Here is a 22252-nt window from a genome sequence, read left to right on the forward strand (position 1 = left end):
CCAGAAATATGCAAACCCCAGACGCCTTCTATGCCTGACAAACAGGGTATCGCTTGCAGAAGCTGGTTACTGAGCCGCGCACTGCGCCGGCTCCTCCTCATCATCGTCATCAACCCATGCGGAGCCTCCTTGCGCATCCCGAGCGCCGAACTCTTCCATGTTTCCATTGGCATCATAGTGGACCTCATCCACGGGAGTGGCTTCAATAGGAGCGTCGGGAGAAGGTAGCGTCTCCTTGAGCTTCTCAAGCATCTCAGGGCTGGGCCTCCAGTTCTCTTCGGGGAACTTCACGTTGACAACAAGGTAGAGGTCGCCCTTGGAATCGCTGCGTTTGATCGGCATTCCTTCGCCCGAGACCTTGAGAACTTGTCCGGGAGTAAGAACCTTGCCAGCAGGGTGTGTGAGCTCAATACCGCGGCCGTCGAGGTGCTTGATCACCACGCGAGAAAATCCGGTTAGAGCCTCGGCAACAGTGACATCAATGGTAGCTCGGAGATCGGCACCGGCACGGTCGAAGACTTCGTGCTCCTCCTGCACGAGACGGAAAACGATATCGCCCGGCTCTTGGTCCGGGACCTGGTCCGCTTCACCTTCGAGCACGATCTTGTCTCCCTCACTAAACATTGGGTTAGCACCAGAAAATCATCTTCACCAGAGTTGGCCGAAGGAGAAGGTCTTACCGAGATCCAGGAGGAATGTACAGCTCAATCAGCTTCTTCTCCTCGGTCGTCTTCTTTCCCTTGCACTTCTTGCACTTGTCCTTGGGGCTGAAGAAAGAACCCTGGCCGCTACACGTGGTACAGGCCTGGGTCTGCTTGGTCAAGAAGCCGCCCATTTGGTTGATAAATTCCTTAACTCCGACACCGCCACATGTCGAGCACTGCTTGGCCTTCGCCTTTTCTTTGCCGCCCTTGCCCTTGCACAGGCTGCAAATGACATTCTTGGTGCTGTAGAATTTCACGGTCTTGCCCTTGTACAGCTCCTCGAGGCTGAGTTCGTAGTCTTGCTGCTCGTCACGGCTTCGGCGCGGCTTGCCTGCACCGGGCATACCCCCAGGCATACCTCCCATACCAGGCATACCTCCACCCATGCCGCCCATGCCACCGAACATCTGCGCTAGAAGGTCATCAAGGTCGACGTCGCCGGGCATGCCACCCATACCTGGGTCTCCGGAGCCGTTGAATGCGGACATGCCATGGGTATCGTAAATTTGGCGCTTGTTGTCATCGTAGAGGATTTCGTACGCCTCTTGAACCGATTTGAACTTGCTCTCGGCGGCGGGGCGCTCATCTTCGGGAACCTTATCGGGGTGGCTGGAGAGGGCAGCCTATTTGAAATAGCCATCAGTTTGTGTTTGAGAATGAGGTCGGAAATTGCTGATCTCGTACCTTGCGATAGGCAGAGCGAATCTCTTCCTTGGTCGCTCCTCTTTCAATTTCCAAGACCTCTGCATCGGTAAGAATACTCGGTCAGGTTGCTTGTCAAGTACTGCTGCTGCGATAGGTCTGCTTACCGTAGAGGTCAACTTCGACTTTGGCCACTGTCGCTCAGGTCAGTAATGTCAACAAGACCAACAGAGTGGTTTTCACTTACTGCTTTTGGTTATTCTCTCTCGCGACGCCTGTGAGCTGTACAAAACTGAAAGAACCCGAGATTCAAAACGGCGCGAAAGAAGCAACGAGACAGTATCGGCGCGGAGTGGGAAGAGGCGAAACGCGGCGGAGTTGGAGCGGGCCCATCGAAATTTTGCGGGAAGCTTCGCGCGGAGCTGCCGAGCCTCCGCAAAAAACCCATTCTCGAACCACTCCGGCTCGGTCGCCCGCCCTGTCGATCACGTCGTCTTGTATTCGGTCTCGATGAGGAGTCCTCACAGCGGGCTTTTTGCCCGGCGGTCCTGGACTTGCATTCAATGCAGAGCATCGTCCTCGTCCGCGGGCGCGCAACTCCGCAAGCCGAAGAACAATCTCCCCGATGCCCCTGCGCGCACGCGTTTGCCCCTTCGCCCACCGGTTACCTTCACCTGGGCTCATTGCGAACGGCTCTGTTCAACTATCTCCTCGCGAAACGTACCGGCGGCCAATTCCTATTGCGCATTGAGGATACGGACCAAGTTGGCACCCTAAGAACCATGTGATGTGGGCAGCAGCTAATCGGCGCAGAAACGAACGATTCCAGATGCAGAGCAAAGACTCTACGACGATCTACACTGGGCGGGACTTCATTGGGATGAGGGTGGGTGATCGAAGATTGCGCTATCTTTTAAAAGCAAACAAAGGCTGATTGTAGTGACAGGCCCTGTGGTCGGTGGTCCGTATGGACCTTATAGACAGGTAAGTGGGCATCTCTTCTTTAATCTGGAATTAGACTGACGAAAAATACTTCAGTCCGAGCGAACATCCCTATACCGAACTCATACAAATGACCTGGTCTCCAATGGCCATGCCTATCGATGTTTCTGTTCCTCCGAACGGCTCGATTCCTTCGCGCGCCACCGCAGCCAGGCGGGACTGCCAGCCGGATACGACAGAAAATGTGCCGGTATCTCTCATGAGGAGTCAGAGGATCGTGCGTCTAAGGGAGAATCACACGTGGTTCGGTTGAAGGTGGACAAATACCCTATGTTCAACGACCTGGTGTATGGCAAGACTGGCCAAAACAAGCCCAACGCCAGTAAGCTCGACTTGATTGACCGAGTCTACGACGATCCGATCCTTCTCAAATCGGACGGACACCCAACATATCACTTAGCGAACGTGGTGGACGATCATTGCATGGAAATCACCCATGTCATCCGTGGAACGGAGTGGATGCCGTCTACGCCAATGCACATGGCTTTGTACGATGCTTTCAAGTGGACTCCTCCGCGTTTTGGCCATGTTCCGCTCCTTGTGGACAAGAACGGTCAGAAGTTGAGCAAGCGGAATGCGGATATTGACCTTTCATCATTCAGAGACGCGCAAGGCATCTTCCCCGCCGCTCTGGTCAATTTTGCCGCGCTCTTGGGCTGGTCTCATTCTCAAAAATCAGATGTCTTCAACTTGGAGGAACTTGAGAATATCTTCAATCTGAAGATTACGCGTGGAAATACTGTGGTAGCTTTCGAGAAACTCTGGTTTCTTCAGAAGGCTCATGCACAGCGTCTTGCAGCGGCCGGCGGACCTGATTTCGACCAGATGGTGAGCCGGGCATCTGCTACTGTGAAGGAGAACTACCGTGAAGAAGGACTCGCTTCGATCTTGGATGGTCGTACACTGGATGAGTATATCACTCCTCTCCTGCGCGCCGACGCCAAGTCCTATACCACGGCCTCCGAGTTTGTGGAGCGCAACTCTACTTTCTTCACCAAGGAACTTGACCGTTCCCCCTATACACCCGCCTCCACTCCTCTCACTTCATCTTCCTCCTCGACGCCCTCTGCTTCAATCCCGATGCAAGCACTCCACACTGCTGCCGCCGCCTTCGCCCTTGTTCCGTCCGCCCACTGGACGGAGGAAACACACCGCATGAATATCAGTTCCTACGATGGATCGGAGTCTGTAGAACTTCCGGCAGAGCTAGCGGATGCACCAATTGCCATGGACAAGCTCTTCAAAAAGGAATTGTATCACTACATCCGCTGGGCTTTATCGGCTTCGGCACCAGGTCCTGGAATCCCTGAGACCATGACAATTCTGGGTCGAGAGGAGACGGTGCGCCGACTTCAAGATGCGAAGGCGTTGACACAATCCTTGGTTCCGCAAACCGGCCGGAGAGTTCCCAAGTCCTCTGCCAATAAGGAGAAGGATGCAGACCAGAGTTGGATGGGTTCTCTTGCTCCTGGCAAGCAATAAGCCCCCCTCCTTGTCCCTGGATGGCGAATTGTACGATATATGCCGGGGAAAAGATCTTTGAGCTTTTCCGGTGAGACCGATCTGCTACTCCGAACAACTTGTATCTGTATATACTTTGTCAAGAACGCTTCAATGCAACATATACATGAAATAAAAACGCAGCAAAACCAACCGCGATTACCTTCACCAAGCGATCAACCAGCAATCATATACCAAACCTTACCATACCAAGTGGTCGGCATAGTGACTTCCCAATGCTCATTCTCGATCTCAATGCGGCCAGTATCAAGGTCCGCTTGCAAGGGAGAAACAAACGCATCGCGGAAGATAATCTTATGGCCAATCCACAGAATCGCAAACAGAATCAGACTGATATATGCCACGAAGAAGCTTTCAACGCTGAAAGAAGGGATCCAGGACGTGAAACCCTGAGTGAATATGATAACGATGTTGACCACAAGCCCATACCAGGCGAGATATGGCTGCAAGGGTGCTTTGTAAGGAAGAACATCTCGGCTAATCTTGCGGGCCTTCAAAGCCCGCATAAAGGCAATGTGGCAGGTGTTCAGAGTAGCCCAGGCTATGAATCCCGCAACGGCTGAGATATTCAACAACCAATTGAACACTGTTGCACCTGAATTTGAAACATTCAAGAAACCCAACAGGCCGATGGCCGACGTGAGGAAGACCCCAATGAACGGCACGCCACCCTTGGTGGTCTTTGTGAAGAAAGAGAAGGCGAACCCTTCATTTGCCAGGCCGACGAGAATGCGACTGCCGCTATAGATGTTTGAATTTGCGGCTGATAGAACAACAGTCAAAAGAACCGCGTTGATGATTGAGGGCAGTACCTTGACACCGGCTAATTTCGCGGCAATGACGAACGGCGACGCTGTTGCATTTGATGAATCTGAGAGAAGGTCTTCATTGTCAGACGGCACGAGAAGACCGATAAAGAAGACTGTGAGGACGAAAAACAGAATGATTCGGATGAACGTGGTCTTGATCGCTCTGGGAATTGTTTTACGCGGGTTCTCAGTCTCGCCTGCCGCCACACCAACCAGTTCAGTACCCTGGCATGAGAAACCGGCCTGGATCAAGACTGCCCAAAAGCCCACAAACTTGGCTGTTGGTCCTGGGGTGATCAGGTAGTCCGCAAAGGGCCCAGGGTGGACCCAATTGTGGAAACCAAGGTAGCCCTGGTCACCGGCGCCGGCGTCAATGCATATCGCAAATATCATGAATCCAATGACCGTGAAGACCTTGATACTCGAAAACCAGAACTCTAGCTCACCATAGAAATTCACGGGGAGCATATTCAGCGCAGTCATCAACACCCAGAAGATTGCGATGAATATCGAAACTGGGATCGAACTATCCCAGTATTGGATGATCAAGCCGGTGGCGGTTAGTTCGAGGGCGAATGTGATGGCCCAGGAGAACCAATAGAGCCATCCCATGGCAAAGCCCAGACTGGGGTCGACCAGGCGGGTGGCATACGAGGTGAATGCGCCGGAGATGGGGAGGTAGGTTGCAATCTCGCCGAGCGAGGTCATGACGGAGAATACTATCGTGCCGATGAAGATGTATGCAATCAGGGCACCAACGGGCCCCGAATGGGCCAGGGCAGTTCCACTTCCGATGAACAGGCCAGTGCCAATGGTTCCACCTGTATTCGCATGAGCCCACGCATTCTCTTCAACAGGGCATGTGTTATCTGCCTACCAATTGCAATCATATGCAAGTGTCTACTCTTCAACTTGCGCTTCAATTCCGGCTCGCGTCTGGGTTCTCCGGCGATCGGAGCATCCTGGTCGGTGTCGCTGCCGGACCTGAGAAACGTCGGGTTGCTCTTGGCCATGGTCGTATCGTCTTTCTCCACTTCAGCGGCCATGGTTCTTATGGGGAAGGCGACCCTGTGATTTGGAGCGCGGCGACGGTGCCAGTGGGGTATGTACAGAAAAGAAAGTCACGACAGGCACGTCTGGGAAAAGAAGATGGGGGATTTTTCCACCGGGAAAGCCTTCTCGCCGGCCGAGGCACCGACAAGCAATGAAATGGCTGAAATGAGTCTAAGAGCAAACTTCCCAATCGAGGCTAAGCTGCTTGGCTGCAGCCCCTCGCGGTCAACCGTTTCTCTATGTCAATCCAGTCGAGGCTGATGGAAGATATAGAGAATGAGGACTGTCAGATGAAAACGGTAATTCTGTTAGTCACATCTCACGATCTTTCTTGTTCTTGAGCCATCTACTAAGTAACCCTCGCGGGCCCCTTTTGTACCCCGCATTGTTTTTTCGCGGACCTGCCCCATCCGACTTAGTCGTGTCCAGCGGTTAACCTCGCTAAAGCCCTTTCCTTTCCTGGTTTCCCTTTTTTCTCCCGGCCTCCCCGAAACAGACTAGACGGCCTCCACCGAGACTCGAATCCGGCGGCCAAGGCGCATCTACGTGTTGTGCGGGCTCCAAGCTTCTCTGCGGCTCCACAGGATTATCGGTGCCAATATCCCATCTACCAGAATCCACCCCATAAACATGGAGACGCCGTTTGCGGTTTCTCTCATAACCTGTCAAATGAAGCTTAGCGGGTTGGTTTTCTCTGCAGTGATCATGATCTCTGGTTCAAATTGCTGTACTAGAGCAAATGATATCAGCTCCATCTGGACCCCAATTATAAAGATCAAGCGATTGCCCTTCCAATTCTTCTTTCATTTATTTCTTGTATAACATTCAATTGATTGTTTCTGTCTTTGCCCCTTGTCTACTCGACAGAGCTCTCATTCGCCATGATTGCCCGAGAAGAGAAGCCTTCGTTCGTCCGACTAAATGCGGCGGATCCCTCTACAACCACCGAGGATGTGGTTGTGGTTCTTGAGCGCGAAGGCGGCGTAATCATTGAAAACTTGATCTCCAAAGAGCTCGCACAGCAAATCAAGTCAGACCTGAAGCCTCATTTCGACGGTGATACCCCCGATAAATACGGGTTCTTCCCCGAGACCACCCAGCGCGCCAGTGGTCTATTAGGCATTTCCGATGCGTGTGTAGAGCTCGCATGCAACCCTCTCTATATCAGCGTGGCCAACGCCATGGTGTCCTCAAGCTACACTTTCTGGAGAGGCGATCACCAGGTAACTGTCAGCGGGAAGCCCATTATTTCGTCTACCGTGGGCTTCCGGGTGAACCCCGGGGGTCGGCAGCAGGTGCTGCACCGCGATGATAAGTACGTGTTCCTTCAAAAAGCAACGTTAACTTACTACTAATACGTTGAAGCGATTATCACCCCAGCGACAAGAGGCTGCCAGTCATGATCGGCTGTGTGACCGCGTTGACCAAGACCACAAAGGAGAATGGGGCGACCATTGCCATTCCTGGATCACATTTGTGGGGACCAGAACGGCGTCCGCTAGACGAAGAGGCCATTCCGGCCGAGTTGGAGCCCGGCGATGCTCTGATATTCCTGGGCAATACCTACCATGCCGGTGGTTCCAATGTCACCCAGTGAGTCGTTTCTTTCGCCCACCCTTGTCGTTTAATCCATACACTTAAGTCTGTCTCCTTGCTATCTCCTAGAAATGACTATCGAGAGACCGTCGGGATCTTTCTCTGTCAGCCTACTCTTCGTCCGGCTGAAAATCAATTCTTAATGATTCCACTTGAGAGGGTTCGGCAGTTGAAGCCTCAGGCCCAGAGACTGTTAGGATACGGGCTTACAGAGCCCGGTGTTGGCTTCATGAACTACCAGGACCCCATGAGGGTACTATTCGGTGTTGAGGATGAAGAGACAGTCAACATGTGAATTGGTAGATTTACCTCAATAATGATATACATCTTCTCACCTTGGGACTTATATCCAATGACTCCAGTGATGGCAAGGTTTACTTCTAAGTGCTCTCCTGTCGAGTTGCATGTGGTTTCCCCTTTCAGTGCCTTACAAGGGCTATAAGGGTGCAGCACTTGACGCAATCAGAACTACCCACATCCACGATGTGGAGAATCAGAACCAGAGTGATCATGTCCACAGAGTATGTCAATGACCGAAATAGCAAACTTTCCAAGTTATATATAGGAAAGGACTGAACTTACGATCGCCTTCTCCGTGAAGATAATCAATGGTCTTTCCCAGGCCAAATCCGCAGAAAGTACACCAAGCCCCATCAGAGCCGATATCATATCACAGCCTTGAGCTTCCGGCGGATTTGCAGGTTCCAGATTACGAAAACTGGATAAATTGCGAAAAGTCGGTTGCGAAATTCCATGCTAGACACATGCAATCATTCCTTAGCTATCTGTGAACTTATACTTCAAGACGCATTGGGAATCTGATATGTACGCACCACCAGCACCAACAAGCCAATAGTCCCCCATCTCTAATGTCTCGGGCCTTGGCCCCCGGCATATAGCATCACGAGTCAGCCATACCAAAAGGCAGATGTGAACAAAACAAAATAATGTTGTTTCAATATCAATTTCATCTTGTAAGCGCTATCAAATTTGATAACTTACATTTAGGCTCACAGTGCCAAGCATAAGCCATTTGATAATTTTTGCACCGGCGCCACCCTGCTCTTCAAAATGTACATCGCAAACTCGAGCTTAGCTAAAGAAAGCAAAAAGCAAGCCAGGTATATAGCGATGCGTATCAAGCACACATTAGTGTGTGTGAAAGTGCAAGGTTGGTTGCAACTATACAATAAAATGCTCCCAAAATCTAATCTTTGTTAGTATTATTCTTAGTAAGGAAGGCCACTTACAACCATGCAACAACTGTCCATAAGAGTGCCTGGCTTCCTTTTCTGTGGATAATATAGAAGAATGTATATAGGCGCAGTAGAATGAGAATTGTTGCTATAAGGAACGATAGATTGCCAGTGATGATAATTGCAAGCCCATCGCGTCCAATGGTTGATTCCATAGAGATGGTATTTCGTCTTTGAGACTCGTGGGATCTTTGAAGTTTTAGGAAAGGACACCGGGATAGGTATATATCAACTAGCGGTAGCAAATCGCTTTCATAGGACGTGATGTTTCACGAGCCAAAAAGAGAATGTTATTTTCTTCGTGGCCGGGTCCTGGCATTGACCCGAAGCGTAAGCAGTCGGATCCTAACCGGGGGCCTTATAGCAAGCAAGCAGGAAGCTTTAAAGCCTCAGGGTACAGACGTCAAGGAACTGCCTCTCAGTCGCATAAGACCTTGTCGGGTAAGAAAATGTATCTTGCAATTTTATGTCATCGACGATTTCTATGGGTGGTGATGTAATCAAGCTAGCAACCCTCGAGAATCATTCTAAATACTATCACCAATGAATATCCATCTATGGTCACATACATTATTCATGTGGTTTTTATTAATACGTAGGTAAAGCAGCACTGCTCGGCATTCACTCAGTGATTTCTCGTGAGGAATCTCAGGTTCGCCTATTCCCTTTTCTCTATACAGAAGCTTTGAATCCGACGGGATCTCGATATTTCTAACAAAAGGATAGGTTGACTATTTTGAAGATTTTGAAAAAGAGGGCTTTCATTGGCAACTGCCATGGCGGGGACCCCCACTGCACACTTGGATCCCCTCGTGTTTCCCCGTGGGATGGCCGATAACATTGAATTGCGCGTGTGCGGGGTAAAATCAAACCCAGATCGGAAGTTGCTGGTAGAAGCCAAATCTGACCATTTGAATATTGCTCCAATCCCTTCTCTATTGTCTACATCAAGGAATGTCATCATGTCATCACCAACAGGGAAAGGGAAGAAAAACGTCCGAATTGACTCGCTCCCAGTCAACCGCCGAGTGGCATCCAGAGGTAAGGCAAAGCCCTCCCACAAAGCAGTCCAGCAACTCAAGGATCACAGACTGCCGTTGCTGCACTAAGCGCCGCATCAGATGCGATCGGACAGTTCCAGAATGCCAGAAGTGTACTGTTCGCGGGTTTTCTTGTCCTGGATTTCCTCTTCTTCATCTCAGATGGGATCAAGGTGTGGCTAGCCGAGGCCACTTTACGGGCAAAAAAGTACCAGTCCTATGTGAGAAGCAGTCGAGAGACCAAAATAGCATCTCCAAGGAAGAGTATCTGAGAAGTCGTGGGCCTGTGAGATCACAGGATGGAAGAAAAGACCAGATCAATCCATGCCAGGGGGCTTGCGCTTCCAGGAATTCGGACCTGACGAAACAACAACTTTCGAACTCACTATCCGACAAGCTACTTCAACATTTCCTATCTAACGTCGCCTTCCGCTTGACCTGGCTTGATGGCCCGAGCAATCCATGGAGAAGTCTTGTCCTGCCTTTAGCAAAACGATCATCGTGTCTTCGTCTGTCCATCCTAGGCCTTGCCGCTGCCCACCTATCTGCCATTTCGCCCGAGCACGATCGACTCAACATGTTGCAAGTCAATCATCGTATCCGAGATGAGATCCTCGGTGTGCTGAGTCGAAAGATGCGCTTCGAACTATGCAAAACTCCTTTTTCATCTAATGAAATTCATCAGGATCCCTCCCTCATCGAAACTCTTGCGTCCATGGTAGTTCTCTGCTACGGAGAGATGCACATACCTGGATCCCCAGACTGGAGGCTTCATCTTCGCGCTTGCCGAGCCATTATCGAAAGACATGGTCTGCAGATCTCCCATGGGCGTTCTCAAGACCACGTCGTCAAATTCTTCATTAAGGAGGTAGTTGATCTGGAAACATTTGGCAATGTTTCTGTCTTCACAACGGCACTCAGCTCGCAGGAGGCCATTCCCGGATCTTTGCTATCTGATGAGCAGCCCTGGGTCTTCACATCACTCATCCGAGATATCACTTTGGCTGAAAGGTCACAATACGGTCATTCGTCCAAATGTGTCAGAAGTCCGACGCGAGTGGACATGCAGCACTGGCACATCAGAATTCTTCAAGCATACGATAAAGCAACAGCCATGACTGCCCTTCTACCTGCAGGACAGGTGTCCCTGGAGATACATTTCCGGGCCATCATCGAGGCTCACTATCACGCGTGCCTCATCTACAGCTACCAAGCATTGGTCCCCCACGCAAGGGAGACAGGTGCATTTCAACCCTCGATAGACCTTCTTTGGCAAATTATTGAGTCTTTCGCGACTGATTCATTTCCCGCCTTTGCCCATGATATCTTCTTTCCTTTATTCGTTGCCGGCACGGAGTGTCATTCAACCGAGCGTCGGTCGCAAATTGAGGCTCTTTTTTTGCAGTCGATATCCACGACGGGTTTCTGGTGTAACTATACTGTCTTGCAATTCCTTCGTTTGTTCTGGGAGAGTGGAAACGTGGAAGTGGAGCGGAACTGGATTCAATTTGCCAGGCAAAATGAGTCGCAAATTAATACCTTCTGCGTTTTCTAGACATGAGAAATCCAGGTTCTCCGAGTACTTTGGGCTCATTGTTCGAAACAACGACCTCAAATGGCGGAGCGAATACAGAGCTCGCATGAAAAATTCCCCGATGGTGATTGTGAAGCTGTCTAAAACTTGATAGAAAGACAGAAGTGAAGGTGGTTTCAATCAGATAATATTATCAGCAAAGCTACTGCGAGCATTGTACGGCGCTAGAAGTAAACAGATAGAAGTCGAGCAAAGTCGACGCAGACAAAAGAAGATCCAACTCCGCACGATCGGGAGCCAGAAGAGGGAATAAATGAACCGTAAGCACCGAACCCGAGGAAAGAAACCATTAGGCAGAAAAAAGCAAATAACACCATGCCAGAAGAACCACGAAGGAACAAAAAAAAAGCACAATTAAAAGATCCGTCCGGGATTGAAAGAGGAGTTTCGTCGTATGAGGAACGACGTGAAAAGACACAGAAAAACCACCCTCGGGCAGCGCCAGACAGGCTCCATCATGCTACTGCGGACTTGAAAAAAAAAAATCAACACAAGAAATTGAAAGCATAAACAGGATTGACATGATGAGCGTCGTAATTTTGGACACGAAGGGGAGCGGAATAGGCGAATGTCGATAGACAGTGCGTGTGGAAAAAACACCAGCCCGTTTGAAGGAATCTGAAAAAGCTCAATCGTAAAGGATCGTGAACGTCCGTCGTGAGCCATGAACCGTGCAGAGTCCAGCCATGGGATCGTCAAGTAAATCAAACGATTGCATAACCACAGCTCAAAATTCGAAGCGCCAGGAATAAAGGAAAAAGAATGTTCCAGGGAAGTAAAGTGCAACATGCGTCGGAGTCTTTAGACAAGAGGAAATAAGATGCGCTTTTTCAGAAGCGATCAGTAGGTTTCGAAGTCATCAGTCCACTCGGTGTCGCTGCCCGCAACTCGGAGGACCTGGCCAGGGTGAGGTCCGTCAGGACTAACGCTGCGGATACCCTTGCTCTTCTTGCCCATCAAGTCCATGCCGTCGTCGGGGGCAAATCGCTTGCCGTGCGCGGCACGAAGCTTAGCAAAGTAGACTTCGCTGGCATCGGCCTCTGCGTCGGAAGCATCGTCGAAGGTCTCCCAGTTCTCAGAACCGGAGACAGTGGTGTTTCCAGCAGATGAGCTCGAAGTCTGACGGAGGGCGGGGGGAGGTGGCGCGTGCGAAAGGTAAGGGTTAGCTCGAGGGTAACCCTGAGACGAGTTCAGGGACAGAGAGGAAAGCGAGGAGTGAGATGAGTGAGAAATACCCATAGCGCGGTGGTTGGACATGACGGAAGCACTCATGAAGGAGCGTTGGCGATCATCATAAACATCCTCGGGACTGACTGGTCGAACAAACGCACTGGACATGGCACTGTTGCAGCGAGGTGGCTCCATAATATGGCTGTTGCGCTCCTTGGATTCGACGGTCAAGGCGCGCATTCTGGGAGGAGGTCCACGGGGAGGAGGCATCTTGCCCATGGTGCTGGAAGAGTAGTTGCCGGGACCAGCACGACGTTCCGGGGAGTTGTTTCCATGCGGCATGTTGCTCAAAGGAGCACGAGCAGGAAGCTTGGTAGGGGACTTGGCTCCAGATCGAGATCCAGCATAGCCAATAGTGTTGTGTTTGATGGGACCACTTCCATTGGGAGTCTTAGTAGCGGAGCGGGGAGGAGGAGGTCCTCGCATGGAACTGCCGGGACGAGAAACCGGCTGTCGAGACACGCTAGATTTGGTAGTGGATGGGGGCGCAGAGGGAGTCTTCGAACGGGTGGGCGGTCTCATGGTGGAGGCAGCAGGAGCAGGAGTCAAGCTGTCAAGGTATCGGTCACCGTGGACCAGGAAGGGCCGTCCATACTCGTCCTCCCAGCGCTCCAGCTCCTTCCGCAGTTCGGCCTCGAGCTTGGGGAGTTCCTTCGCAATGCGCTTGCGCATCTTCTCCTCGCGCAGGAGCTTGCCGGGATCACGCTTCTCGCCCTTGTTTCCGCGGGCCATCAGGCGAGATGCATCCTGGCTGGACGAGGAAAGAGCCTCGCGGTCCGAGAGAAGGCCACGGTGCTTATCAATCATCTCGAGAGTTGGGGCGCGTTGCTCCTTGAGGGTTTCCAAACGGGCAATCTCGGCTTCGTGGGCTTCAAGCAGAGCGTCGCTGCAAACATCCGAGAAGGCAGGTGTAAAGTCGAGCATTTCCTCTTCGGAGAAGTAAAGGCTGTCCCAGAGCTCCTGCAGGCGGCAGCGAGCATCCTCGACAAACAAGTGCAAGTTCTGTCTCTTCAGCTCATTGAGACGAGCCAGTTCCTCCTCGAGTTCGTTGATAGTGCGAAGGCCGCAGCCGCGGTTGGCCGACAAAAACGCTTTGCGATCCGATTCTTCAACCCCGAAACGCTCCCAGAGACTCTCGACAGAAGAGCGGAGCTCCTTAATCTTGCGCTCACGGCCCTTCTTTTCTTCCAACAACTTGTCGCGTCTTGCCATCAGAGTACCGAGGTCGGTCTCGTGCAGTCCGAGTTGTTCAGGAGACTCGCGGTAGAACTTGACAATGTTGGCATCGGTTTGCACTTGGGGAGTACCCAGTTCGGCCCAGAGCTTGATGATCTCCTCGCTGGTGGTTTGGACATAGGAAACGCGGCGGTGGTATTCTTCATAGACACGAGTAAATTCTGAGTCGAGGGCAGTCACGTAGGCTGGAGAAAGATCAAAGCTTGGGGGAATGGTGGAGCCTGGAGCGGTGGGAGGCAGTTCGATTTGGAGGAAAGAGGCTTCAAGGTGGGACGAATATGACTCCAGGGCGTCAACAAGTTCTGTCAGGGGTGTATTAGCCAGCTATACGGAAATATTGAAGTATTACATGTAGACTTACTCTTGACCTGCTCGAATCTCTTACGGTGAAGCTTGCTCATAGCGTCGCTCTTTTCGCGGAGGAAAGTAATGCACCGGTTGAGCGGGTAGGTGACGCGCAAATCATCGCGGTTAAGTTCGAATTGACCACTGGCTCGCTCGTCACCCAATGATGCCTCCATTTGTTGAATGGCTGTGATGAGGCGCTGAGCTTCCAGGGTCATTTCTTCCTTTTCTCTGTAGACGGTCTTTGTTAGAGCATGGTGTTGAGGGCGCATTGGGGACATAGACTTACTCGTCAACAAGCTTGAGGTGGTTGTTCAATGTTTCCGACAAAGCACTGAAGAGCTATAGTCTCAATTAGTTCCGATTCTCGACAATTGAGGCGATGGTGATGGGGTTGGCCTACCTCGGCTTCGCGCGAGTCGCGTTCGCGAGCAGGCACTCCGATCTCATCGAAGATGCTGTGAAGTTGCTCGACAATACTGTTGACCTGAGTGGTCAGGTAGCTGGTGTCGACTGCCATGGTGAGGTGAGACCCAGAGGGGCAGCGAGGTGGTCAAGGGAAAGGTCAAGGAATGTGTCTCCAGACAGGGTGTCGGGACTACGACAGCGTCGATGGGATCAAATCAGAAAACCCAACGCGCGGTGAGTATCCGACACACGGCACCGAACAATGAAAGAAACGAAGGTGGGTGGAAGTTGTCAGTTTCGAGACATGAATGGGGTGAGTGGGTGTGTTTATGAGAGGGGAACGGAGAAGGCAGCTCTGGATCGCAGTGATAACAGGTTCATCCAGCCCGCCCTGTTGTTTGGCGCCGATCGTCTCCAGGGGCAACCGCTGACTCAGGCCGCCCGACCGCCCGCGTTTTGCCTTATGTTGCTCCACCGCCTCCCCACCTCCAGCACTATCCGACTTATGCTACTCCCACTTCGCCCTCCATCCCATCCTCACTACCTCCACTTTTCGTGGATCTCTTCTCTCCTAGCTTCATCCTTCTCCTTGTTTCCCAATTAGTTGAAGCCACCCTTCATCGTCAAGATGGATCCGCATCCTGCGCAGCAGAAATTAGGTAAGATTACCACTTCGTGGGGTGTTAAGCTATCGCGACAACGGGTTACTCACCAGCCGAAGCAGAACTTCTGACCGCAAGCAATCTTTTCGACCCGGAACGCGATGCCCTCTATGGATACGACGAAGAGTACCAGCGCCAGATCAATCAAAGCCGCCCGTGGGCCTCCGACCCTCGTTATTTCAAATACGTGCGCATCTCGGCCCTTGCACTCCTGAAAATGGTGGTACATGCCCACGAGGGCGGATCAAATGAAGTGATGGGTTTGATGCAAGGCTACATCCTGTCTGAAACTTTCGTCGTGACCGATGCATTCCGACTTCCCGTGGAAGGGACCGAGACTCGGGTCAATGCCCAAGACGAAGCGAACGAATACATGGTCGCGTATCTGCAGTCATGTCGGGATGCTGGACGCCCAGAAAATGCTGTAGGATGGTACCACAGTCACCCGGGATACGGCTGCTGGCTCTCTGGAATTGACGTTGCAACTCAACAAACGCATCAGATGACCGGGCCATTCGTGGCCGTTGTGATTGATCCTCAGCGCACGATCTCCTCGGGCCGAGTCGAGATCGGTGCATTCCGAACTTTCCCTGCGGATTACACCTTGTCTAAGCAGGATCAAGAAGATGAACAGGATCAGTCCATCCCGCTCGGAAAGGCAGAAGACTTTGGCGCGCATGCAAATCGGTATTACTCGCTCGAGACGTCTCACTACAAGAGTACTCTTGACACCTACCTCTTGGATATTCTGTGGAACAAGTACTGGGCTTCGACCATCAGTCAGAGTCCCTCGGATGCATCCCGTGACTATGTGACCAAGCAGATTACGGACCTCAGTCAAAAGATCAATAAGGTTACGCGAGGTATCGAGACGAGCGGACCGCGAGGCGGAGCTGCCGCGACGAAGGATCAACAGCTGGACAAGGTCGTGCGTGAAGGAAACCGGATCGCGGCTGAAGAAGAGAAGGGAGCCTTATCCCTGGACATCAAGATGAAGCTCTTCCTGCGTCGCTCTGGGGACACAAAAGATAAGAGACAGGAAAAGCCCGCCCCAGAAGTTTAAGGTTGGGTGCAACGGCCATCTCTGACGGCATGGATGTCCCATCTCACGACAGTTACGTTTCTTTCGGATCATACGCGGAGTCACGGCGCATAGTGGGTCAATTTTTTTTTGTCTTCACGTCATGATGTAAATGCTTCTTTGGGTTATCTGGGCAATTTCAAGGAGCATTACGTCGATCCTAGCGCATTTACTGCAAACAACAAATGATTTCAGATATCATCTATCGCATACCACCATAGACGTAATGCAGGCTATCGAGTTGATTTCTCTTTGTTTGTGGAAAATACGATGCCCCTTTTCCGCGTGTAGTACGCGGTCTGCTTGGCCAGGCTCTACGCCACAATTGCTGGTCAAGCAATGCCAAGTGTTGATAGCTCATATCATTTATGCACGTTGCACACCTCAAGCATGGTGAAATTTTTTAAGATAAACGGAATATTGGTAAGAGAAACTTCTATTGACCCAAATCATAACGAACCTAGGGTATAGATAAGATAGATGTTGAAACAAGGTAGATACATAGAAGAGTCAAGAGGTTGCAATGAACCCTGCTCTGGTGAATGCCGGTCAAGAAAGGAAAAAGCCCATCTGACAAGAACAGGGGGCTGAAAAGTCGTGACAAATCATTAGAAAGATGGCATCCAGACATTAACCCCGAAGGATATAGATGACCCACTCCAAAAACAAATGAAATGGGATATGTGAGAACAAGTATCGAGTAACAAAAAAAGAAAATGGGGGAAGCGAGTGGCCAGAAATATAACCAAGAAGTGGCCGATATGTGCGTTAGTTTGAGTACAGAGAACAGCAAAGTAGAGTAGGTTAGTGTACCCTGTGGTTACAAGGGTCTTCGATGTTAGGGAGAGAAAAGACCCCCGGTCGATGTCCAAGAAATGAAATCTATGTTGAAAATGCTCGGTTTGTCGGGAAAAACAGAAGTAAGGATATCGGCGCGTGCAGTAGTGGGTTCACCTTATGCACGAAAGGCCAGCTGCAGCCGTGAGGCCCTGATGAATCAAGTACTCAAGAGAACCTCGGTTTTCGACCCCACCCTACCCCCCACCAGATCGCGGGAAGGTGAGCAGTGGTGGCGAACATCTGAGCAGCAGAGGTGAAAAGGTGGAGAGAGTTGCATGTCTCGTGACATGATCAGTCATGCATGGTATCGACGAGTGGAAATTGGCAGCGTCTTGTGCGAAGACTAGGTAATCTTGGGCACGGTCGCGGGACTCAAAAATTGCCAAAAGGGGGCCAGCAACGCATGCTAGCCGCAGGATGGTGAGACAAATAATTGCCGGTGCCGGTGACATCGTGTATCCCTCGACTCTGATTGGAGCGATTCGAATGCAAATCGATGTGGCAGCGGGCGGGCCACGATATCGGTGGGCGACGGACGCCCGCAGGTGCAGGTGGACAGGGGTCTCCGCCACAGCCTACAGGAAACCGGACTCTGAGAGTAGCCTACGCGGTTCCACGTCAAAAGCGGTTAGTTTCAACTCAAACAATGTTCAAAATGATGGCTTTGCTGCCCCCGAAAACGAAAAAAAGATGTGAAAAATAAGGTCAAATTTGGGTATCGCCGGGAGAATCCAAACACCATGTCCAATAGAGGAAAGAAAAACGAAAAACGAAAAAAGAAAAAAGAAAAAAAAAAAAAAAAAAAAAAAAAGCCCAAAACAATTCATCGCAGGATTGCGACGGTGCTTGCAAAAAGCAAGGAGCCTTTGTCTCTGCTTGTGGTTTCAGCGTACCTTGCAATCTTTTCGTCTTCACGCTCGCGGGGTTCGATCTCGAGACTCCGGTCATACATGTCGTGCACATCGCCCGCGGCTTGTAGATTACTAAGGATATAATCCTGGAGCTCGGGGACAGGTGAAAGGAGATACGGGACGTTCTGGTATTGTTGGATGTCCCGAATGACTTCGGCGGTCTTGGCCCGTTTGTTGAAGTTGATGAGTTCGGATGGCGTCAATGAAGGGATTCCATCCTCGATGAAAGTCAAGTCCGTAAGATAGACACCTATAAAGAGAGAAAGTCGTGTGAGCTGTACACTCGGGGATAATACCGTGGCAGATTAGGGTCTCCAATGCAAGTCCACGGACTAGCCGGATGTGGGGAGCATGTCATACCGAAGAAAGGAATACAAGGGGGGTTGGCCAAATGCAAAGTCTCCCGATATTCACCAAAGTTCTTGGTACTGGCCATGAGTCGACGCATCTGCTCCAAGATTGCAGAAGTGCGGCCGCTGACTTGGCCCCACGTGCGGCCCAGCCGATGGATGGGCGCAGTGCCCAAGGCGGAAATAATCGATGTCAAAGTCGAGTAATTGTTGAGCGCGCGGCATTTCTGCGGCCTCCCGTTAGTAAAATGACCAAATTTTCAAGGGGTTGCGGGAATCCACGTACATCGGCAACATTCACAAAGTGTTTGATTACAACCACGCGCTTCTTGACGTCACCTTGCATCAAGATCATTTCGGCGACCCAGTTAGTCAACTGGTTGGAGTGCAGGATCAAGGCTTTGACATTAGAAGCTGGCTCTGGTTCGCCAGGGCCAACCTTCTTTTGCCAGGTCTTGTTCAGACACTCGGTTGGTCTAATCTTAGAGTAAAGACGTGACTCAATGATCGTCAGCTGTCGAGCAAACTCTGTCGGATCAATATCCAGGAACTTGAGCTTCTTCATGTTCTTGGGAATGATCGGCGTCGGGGCAGCCGTGTTCTGAGTGGGCACGAGACGTTTGTTGGTTGTATCTTGGCCACGGAGACGCTGTTCAAGCACGGCGATCAAGGCAGGAGCTCCGGGTGTCTTCGTAGTTGCGATAGAATCCTTGGTGAAATCATGAACTCGTCGCATCAGATCCATGTTTACTTCGTCATTGGGCTCCATCCAGAACTGGTCAAACCAGCTCTTCAGAATATTGACCACTCGGAAGCGAATGGGCTTCTGCTTTCGATCGATCCACATTTGCATGTCCTCGGAGTTCAAGCCAAATGGTGGCTGAATATTGAAGCGCTGAACAAGCATCTCAAAAAGCTCGGACGCAGAGGTGAACGATCGATAGGTGAGAAGGAAAGTATTGTTAAACGACGCGTCGAGCTTGTCATGGCGTGTGAGATGTTCAACCAGTCCAGCCAGTGTTCCACATTTCAGGATAGGAACATCTCCCTTGGTATCGTAGAACACTTCACCCTCGTGATCCATCTTCAAGAACCACGGGGTCTCTTCCGGCTCCTTGACGGGCTCACGTACGGGCTCTCGGGTAATGGCTTTCGGTGGTGCCTGGCCAAAGAATCTCTGGGCCTTATCCATATTACGGCGCACCTTGTCATTTCCCTTACCCAGTGCATATGACGATGGAATGCCAATAGATTCGTTGGCAATCTTTGCTTGGGATTCAGATCGGCCATGAGAGCCCTTGATGGACTCGTCCTCTTCATCTAAGCGGCTTTCGCTTCGGAGAGGGGCATTAGGCTCCTCTGGAATTTGCTCAAGAAGCAGCGAGAGAGAAAACCCGATCTGCGAGACATAGTTCTCGAGCTGCTTGGCCACGCTGCGCACAGCGGTGATTCGGTCATCGAGAGAATCACCGCGAAGTTCTGCCCACTCGTCAGCGAGAGGAGCAGAGACTGCCTGGCAACTCAACACAAAATCACCGATGCCATCGTAGACTCGTTGTTTTTGGAGGCTGAAATCCACGAGCTGGGGGTTCTGGAAACTTGTTCCGAGTGGCACCAGGTTGATCGACTCGACGGTGGAGATCCATGGGCGGAACTGCTCCACAACCTTGATCGCGGCTTCTGCCACGGCGTCTGAGATCTCCTCGTGTTCGATCACAGTCACAATCTTCTGGTTGACAGATAAACGCTCTTCCAATCTGCGAATACTGCCAACGAAAGATCTCCGCAGAATGTCGATCTGGTCGAGGAGGGTGGCATCGAGGGATACGGAGGGTTCAGTTCGCGAATCGCTGCCTTCCGGGACGAGGAACGAGGTCGGACCCGAAGCGTCCAAGGAGACGCCGTTGTTCTGCCAGCTGCCACCACACGAGCTACCACTCACGAAGCCAGGGACAATACGGTGGATGCTTTCCCCGCGTTGCTGCCGTGCGACATCCACATATCCATACACTCCTTGCATGACGCCATCGGCTTCTTGCATACATTTATTGACCGAATCAGAACCCGGCCAATCAGCAGCAGCAATGTGGGAGGAGAGAACAAGCTTGGAGAATTTCGACATCATGTCCCGGAAGTAGGGGTACAACGCCTTGTTGGTTGAAATGATCGAGGGGTTGCCCGAGTGGTTGTCGGTCGTGTCAGAGCCGGCAGCCAAGAGCATGCGCAGATGGTCGGAAATGTCCTCCGCGCGTCGGACGTACTCTGATCGCTCGCCAGCAAGTAGCGTTTGGCGGTAGGTCTCAACAGCATATCGCATATTGTCCACGAGAAGTGGCCATGTTATAAGGGGCACAAATCCATCATCCACGAAGTGCTGAGGCGTTCCCGATGAGATGGACGGGCGGGAGTAGCTTTCCGCAATCGATGTGTTGACACTGGTGGCTCCGCCGCTGCTGAAATTCGCCTGCGGGCTCTTGCTCATGTTGGGGGAGGGCTTGAAATCCTTGGGTCCGGGAGGATACAGGGAATCCATCGAGGTCGCTGGTGACACCCCGTCCATAAAGGACTGGCGCCGGCGCGAAATGGAGTCGTGTGAGGTCAGCATCAGCGACTCTCCCTCTGCCTCTGAAGCCGATCCATCATACTCATCCTCATCCCGCTCAAATCCGCGCGCCATCAGTTCAGGAGGCGGGCGAGTCTGGTCGGGAACGAAGAAGTTATTCCGGTCTCGAGGGCCCATATCATTCGCTGCCGTGGGGTTCTCGAATGGTAGTTCCATCGTCGAATATCCGGTCAGCGTATTGAAGTAAAATAAGCGACCGTCGGGGGTGGCCTGTGGAATCCAAAAAGCGGCCTCCTCCTGCTCTTTCGGCTCGGGGATGCCCTCGATCGGGAGGATAGGTTGTGAGTCGCGCGGATTTCCTTCTGAGTCAAGCTCTTCTTCCTCTTCTTCCTCCTCATGGCCATTTCCGTAATCATCTTCGAGTCCTGATTCAGCACTCATGTCTGCCTCATCGTGGCCGTGCATCATTTGCTCGCCGAAGTCGTCCGCCTCCGTAATAATTGTGCAGTAGTTACTCGGGAACCAGCCGCGGACATTATCGATGACTCCATCCCACCACCCGGTTTCCAGCTGGTTTAGTACCTGAATGATGTCGCCGCGACGGAAGCTCAGACTGGTGTGGTCGTCGGCGTCATAGTCGTACATGGCCCGGACGAACAGCGCCGGGGGCTCGGGGCTGACAGCATATCCGGTCGCCATCTTCTTCAGGGGTGAGGTATCCAAGCGATCGTGATCCTGGAAGACGCTGGTGGCCCGACCGCGATGGCGGGTTGCAGCTGTGGGGGTGGTGGCCTGTTCGTCGGTGTACTCGAAAGCGGTCGCAAAAGCTCCAGCTTTGGTGGCCAGCGCAGATCGTGTGTCGATGGCCAGCTCTGGCGCACGATAGTCGAACATGAAGCGGTCGGTCGCAATGCACGAGAGGAGGGGGGAAGGAACAACCGTTTGGAGGGGCGAGGTTGGGGCTCAGTAACCCCCGTGGCTCATGGCTAAAATTGACGACGTTTTGGAGAGGGGCGGGTGGGTGATTTTGCAACCCACTTTCCGGGGGTAAGATGGTCGAGGACTCGAGGCACAGAACAACCACAGATCCAAGCACTTGGTGGGGGGAGCTCGACTTAATCCATGGAAGATGGGAAAGTGCAAGACGAAATTCGGTGTCTCTGTGACTCTCTTTTTGGGAGGGGGGGGAATGAGGGAGAGGGAGGTCAGGGAGTGGAGGCGGGACGGATAAGGGCCTACGCCGTGGTCCAGAATGGACGAGTGTCTGTATGGGCGGTACGCCGCCGGCGTACGGTTACCACGGTACGTACGACGAACGGCGTACGGCGTATGTACGAGGGCGTGACACCTTCCTTCTCGGGCTCGACGCGGCTCTGATTCTGGTTCCTGGATATCATCAATTCAATCTC

General features: G+C 51.8%; 8 protein-coding genes across 8 annotated transcripts; 4 read left to right on the forward strand and 4 right to left on the reverse strand.

Annotated features, from left to right (window-relative positions):
• Window positions 1-66: 66 nt before the first annotated feature.
• N7532_005132 (putative DnaJ domain protein (Mas5)) lies at window positions 67-2030 on the reverse strand (the record flags this gene model as incomplete). Its single annotated transcript, XM_056617626.1, has 6 exons — window positions 67-616; window positions 681-1327; window positions 1389-1447; window positions 1514-1540; window positions 1594-1824; window positions 1988-2030. The coding sequence occupies 6 exons, from the start codon at window positions 2028-2030 to the stop codon at window positions 67-69; spliced, it is 1557 nt and encodes a 518-aa protein (XP_056473785.1).
• On the forward strand, window positions 1910-3830 carry N7532_005133 (glutamate--tRNA ligase MSE1; the record flags this gene model as incomplete). The annotated part of the gene is made up of 4 exons (XM_056617627.1): window positions 1910-2110; window positions 2160-2232; window positions 2293-2330; window positions 2385-3830. 4 exons carry the CDS (start codon window positions 1910-1912, stop codon window positions 3828-3830), a joined length of 1758 nt encoding a protein of 585 aa, XP_056473786.1.
• Window positions 3831-4024: 194 nt separating this feature from the next.
• On the reverse strand, window positions 4025-5724 carry N7532_005134 (Arginine permease CAN1; the record flags this gene model as incomplete). The annotated part of the gene is made up of 2 exons (XM_056617628.1): window positions 4025-5499; window positions 5556-5724. 2 exons carry the CDS (start codon window positions 5722-5724, stop codon window positions 4025-4027), a joined length of 1644 nt encoding a protein of 547 aa, XP_056473787.1.
• Window positions 5725-6612: 888 nt separating this feature from the next.
• On the forward strand, window positions 6613-7622 carry N7532_005135 (phytanoyl-CoA dioxygenase family protein; the record flags this gene model as incomplete). The annotated part of the gene is made up of 3 exons (XM_056617629.1): window positions 6613-7046; window positions 7097-7324; window positions 7397-7622. 3 exons carry the CDS (start codon window positions 6613-6615, stop codon window positions 7620-7622), a joined length of 888 nt encoding a protein of 295 aa, XP_056473788.1.
• A 1737-nt stretch (window positions 7623-9359) lies between these two features.
• Window positions 9360-11178, forward strand: N7532_005136 (uncharacterized protein; the record flags this gene model as incomplete). The annotated part of the gene is made up of 3 exons (XM_056617630.1): window positions 9360-9624; window positions 9666-9887; window positions 9935-11178. The coding sequence occupies 3 exons, from the start codon at window positions 9360-9362 to the stop codon at window positions 11176-11178; spliced, it is 1731 nt and encodes a 576-aa protein (XP_056473789.1).
• An 879-nt stretch (window positions 11179-12057) lies between these two features.
• On the reverse strand, window positions 12058-14548 carry N7532_005137 (putative microtubule associated protein (Ase1); the record flags this gene model as incomplete). Its single annotated transcript, XM_056617631.1, has 4 exons — window positions 12058-13985; window positions 14045-14259; window positions 14318-14370; window positions 14432-14548. The coding sequence occupies 4 exons, from the start codon at window positions 14546-14548 to the stop codon at window positions 12058-12060; spliced, it is 2313 nt and encodes a 770-aa protein (XP_056473790.1).
• Window positions 14549-15064: 516 nt separating this feature from the next.
• Window positions 15065-16161, forward strand: N7532_005138 (Mov34/MPN/PAD-1 family protein; the record flags this gene model as incomplete). The annotated part of the gene is made up of 2 exons (XM_056617632.1): window positions 15065-15095; window positions 15161-16161. 2 exons carry the CDS (start codon window positions 15065-15067, stop codon window positions 16159-16161), a joined length of 1032 nt encoding a protein of 343 aa, XP_056473791.1.
• A 1681-nt stretch (window positions 16162-17842) lies between these two features.
• N7532_005139 (putative cell division control protein Cdc25) lies at window positions 17843-21737 on the reverse strand (the record flags this gene model as incomplete). The annotated part of the gene is made up of 3 exons (XM_056617633.1): window positions 17843-18180; window positions 18291-18507; window positions 18567-21737. 3 exons carry the CDS (start codon window positions 21735-21737, stop codon window positions 17843-17845), a joined length of 3726 nt encoding a protein of 1241 aa, XP_056473792.1.
• Window positions 21738-22252: the final 515 nt, after the last annotated feature.

This window comes from Penicillium argentinense (genome assembly GCF_028826775.1).
Source record: "Penicillium argentinense strain IBT 30761 chromosome Unknown utg000005l_segment0_segment0, whole genome shotgun sequence".
Classification (NCBI taxonomy): domain Eukaryota; kingdom Fungi; phylum Ascomycota; class Eurotiomycetes; order Eurotiales; family Aspergillaceae; genus Penicillium; species Penicillium argentinense.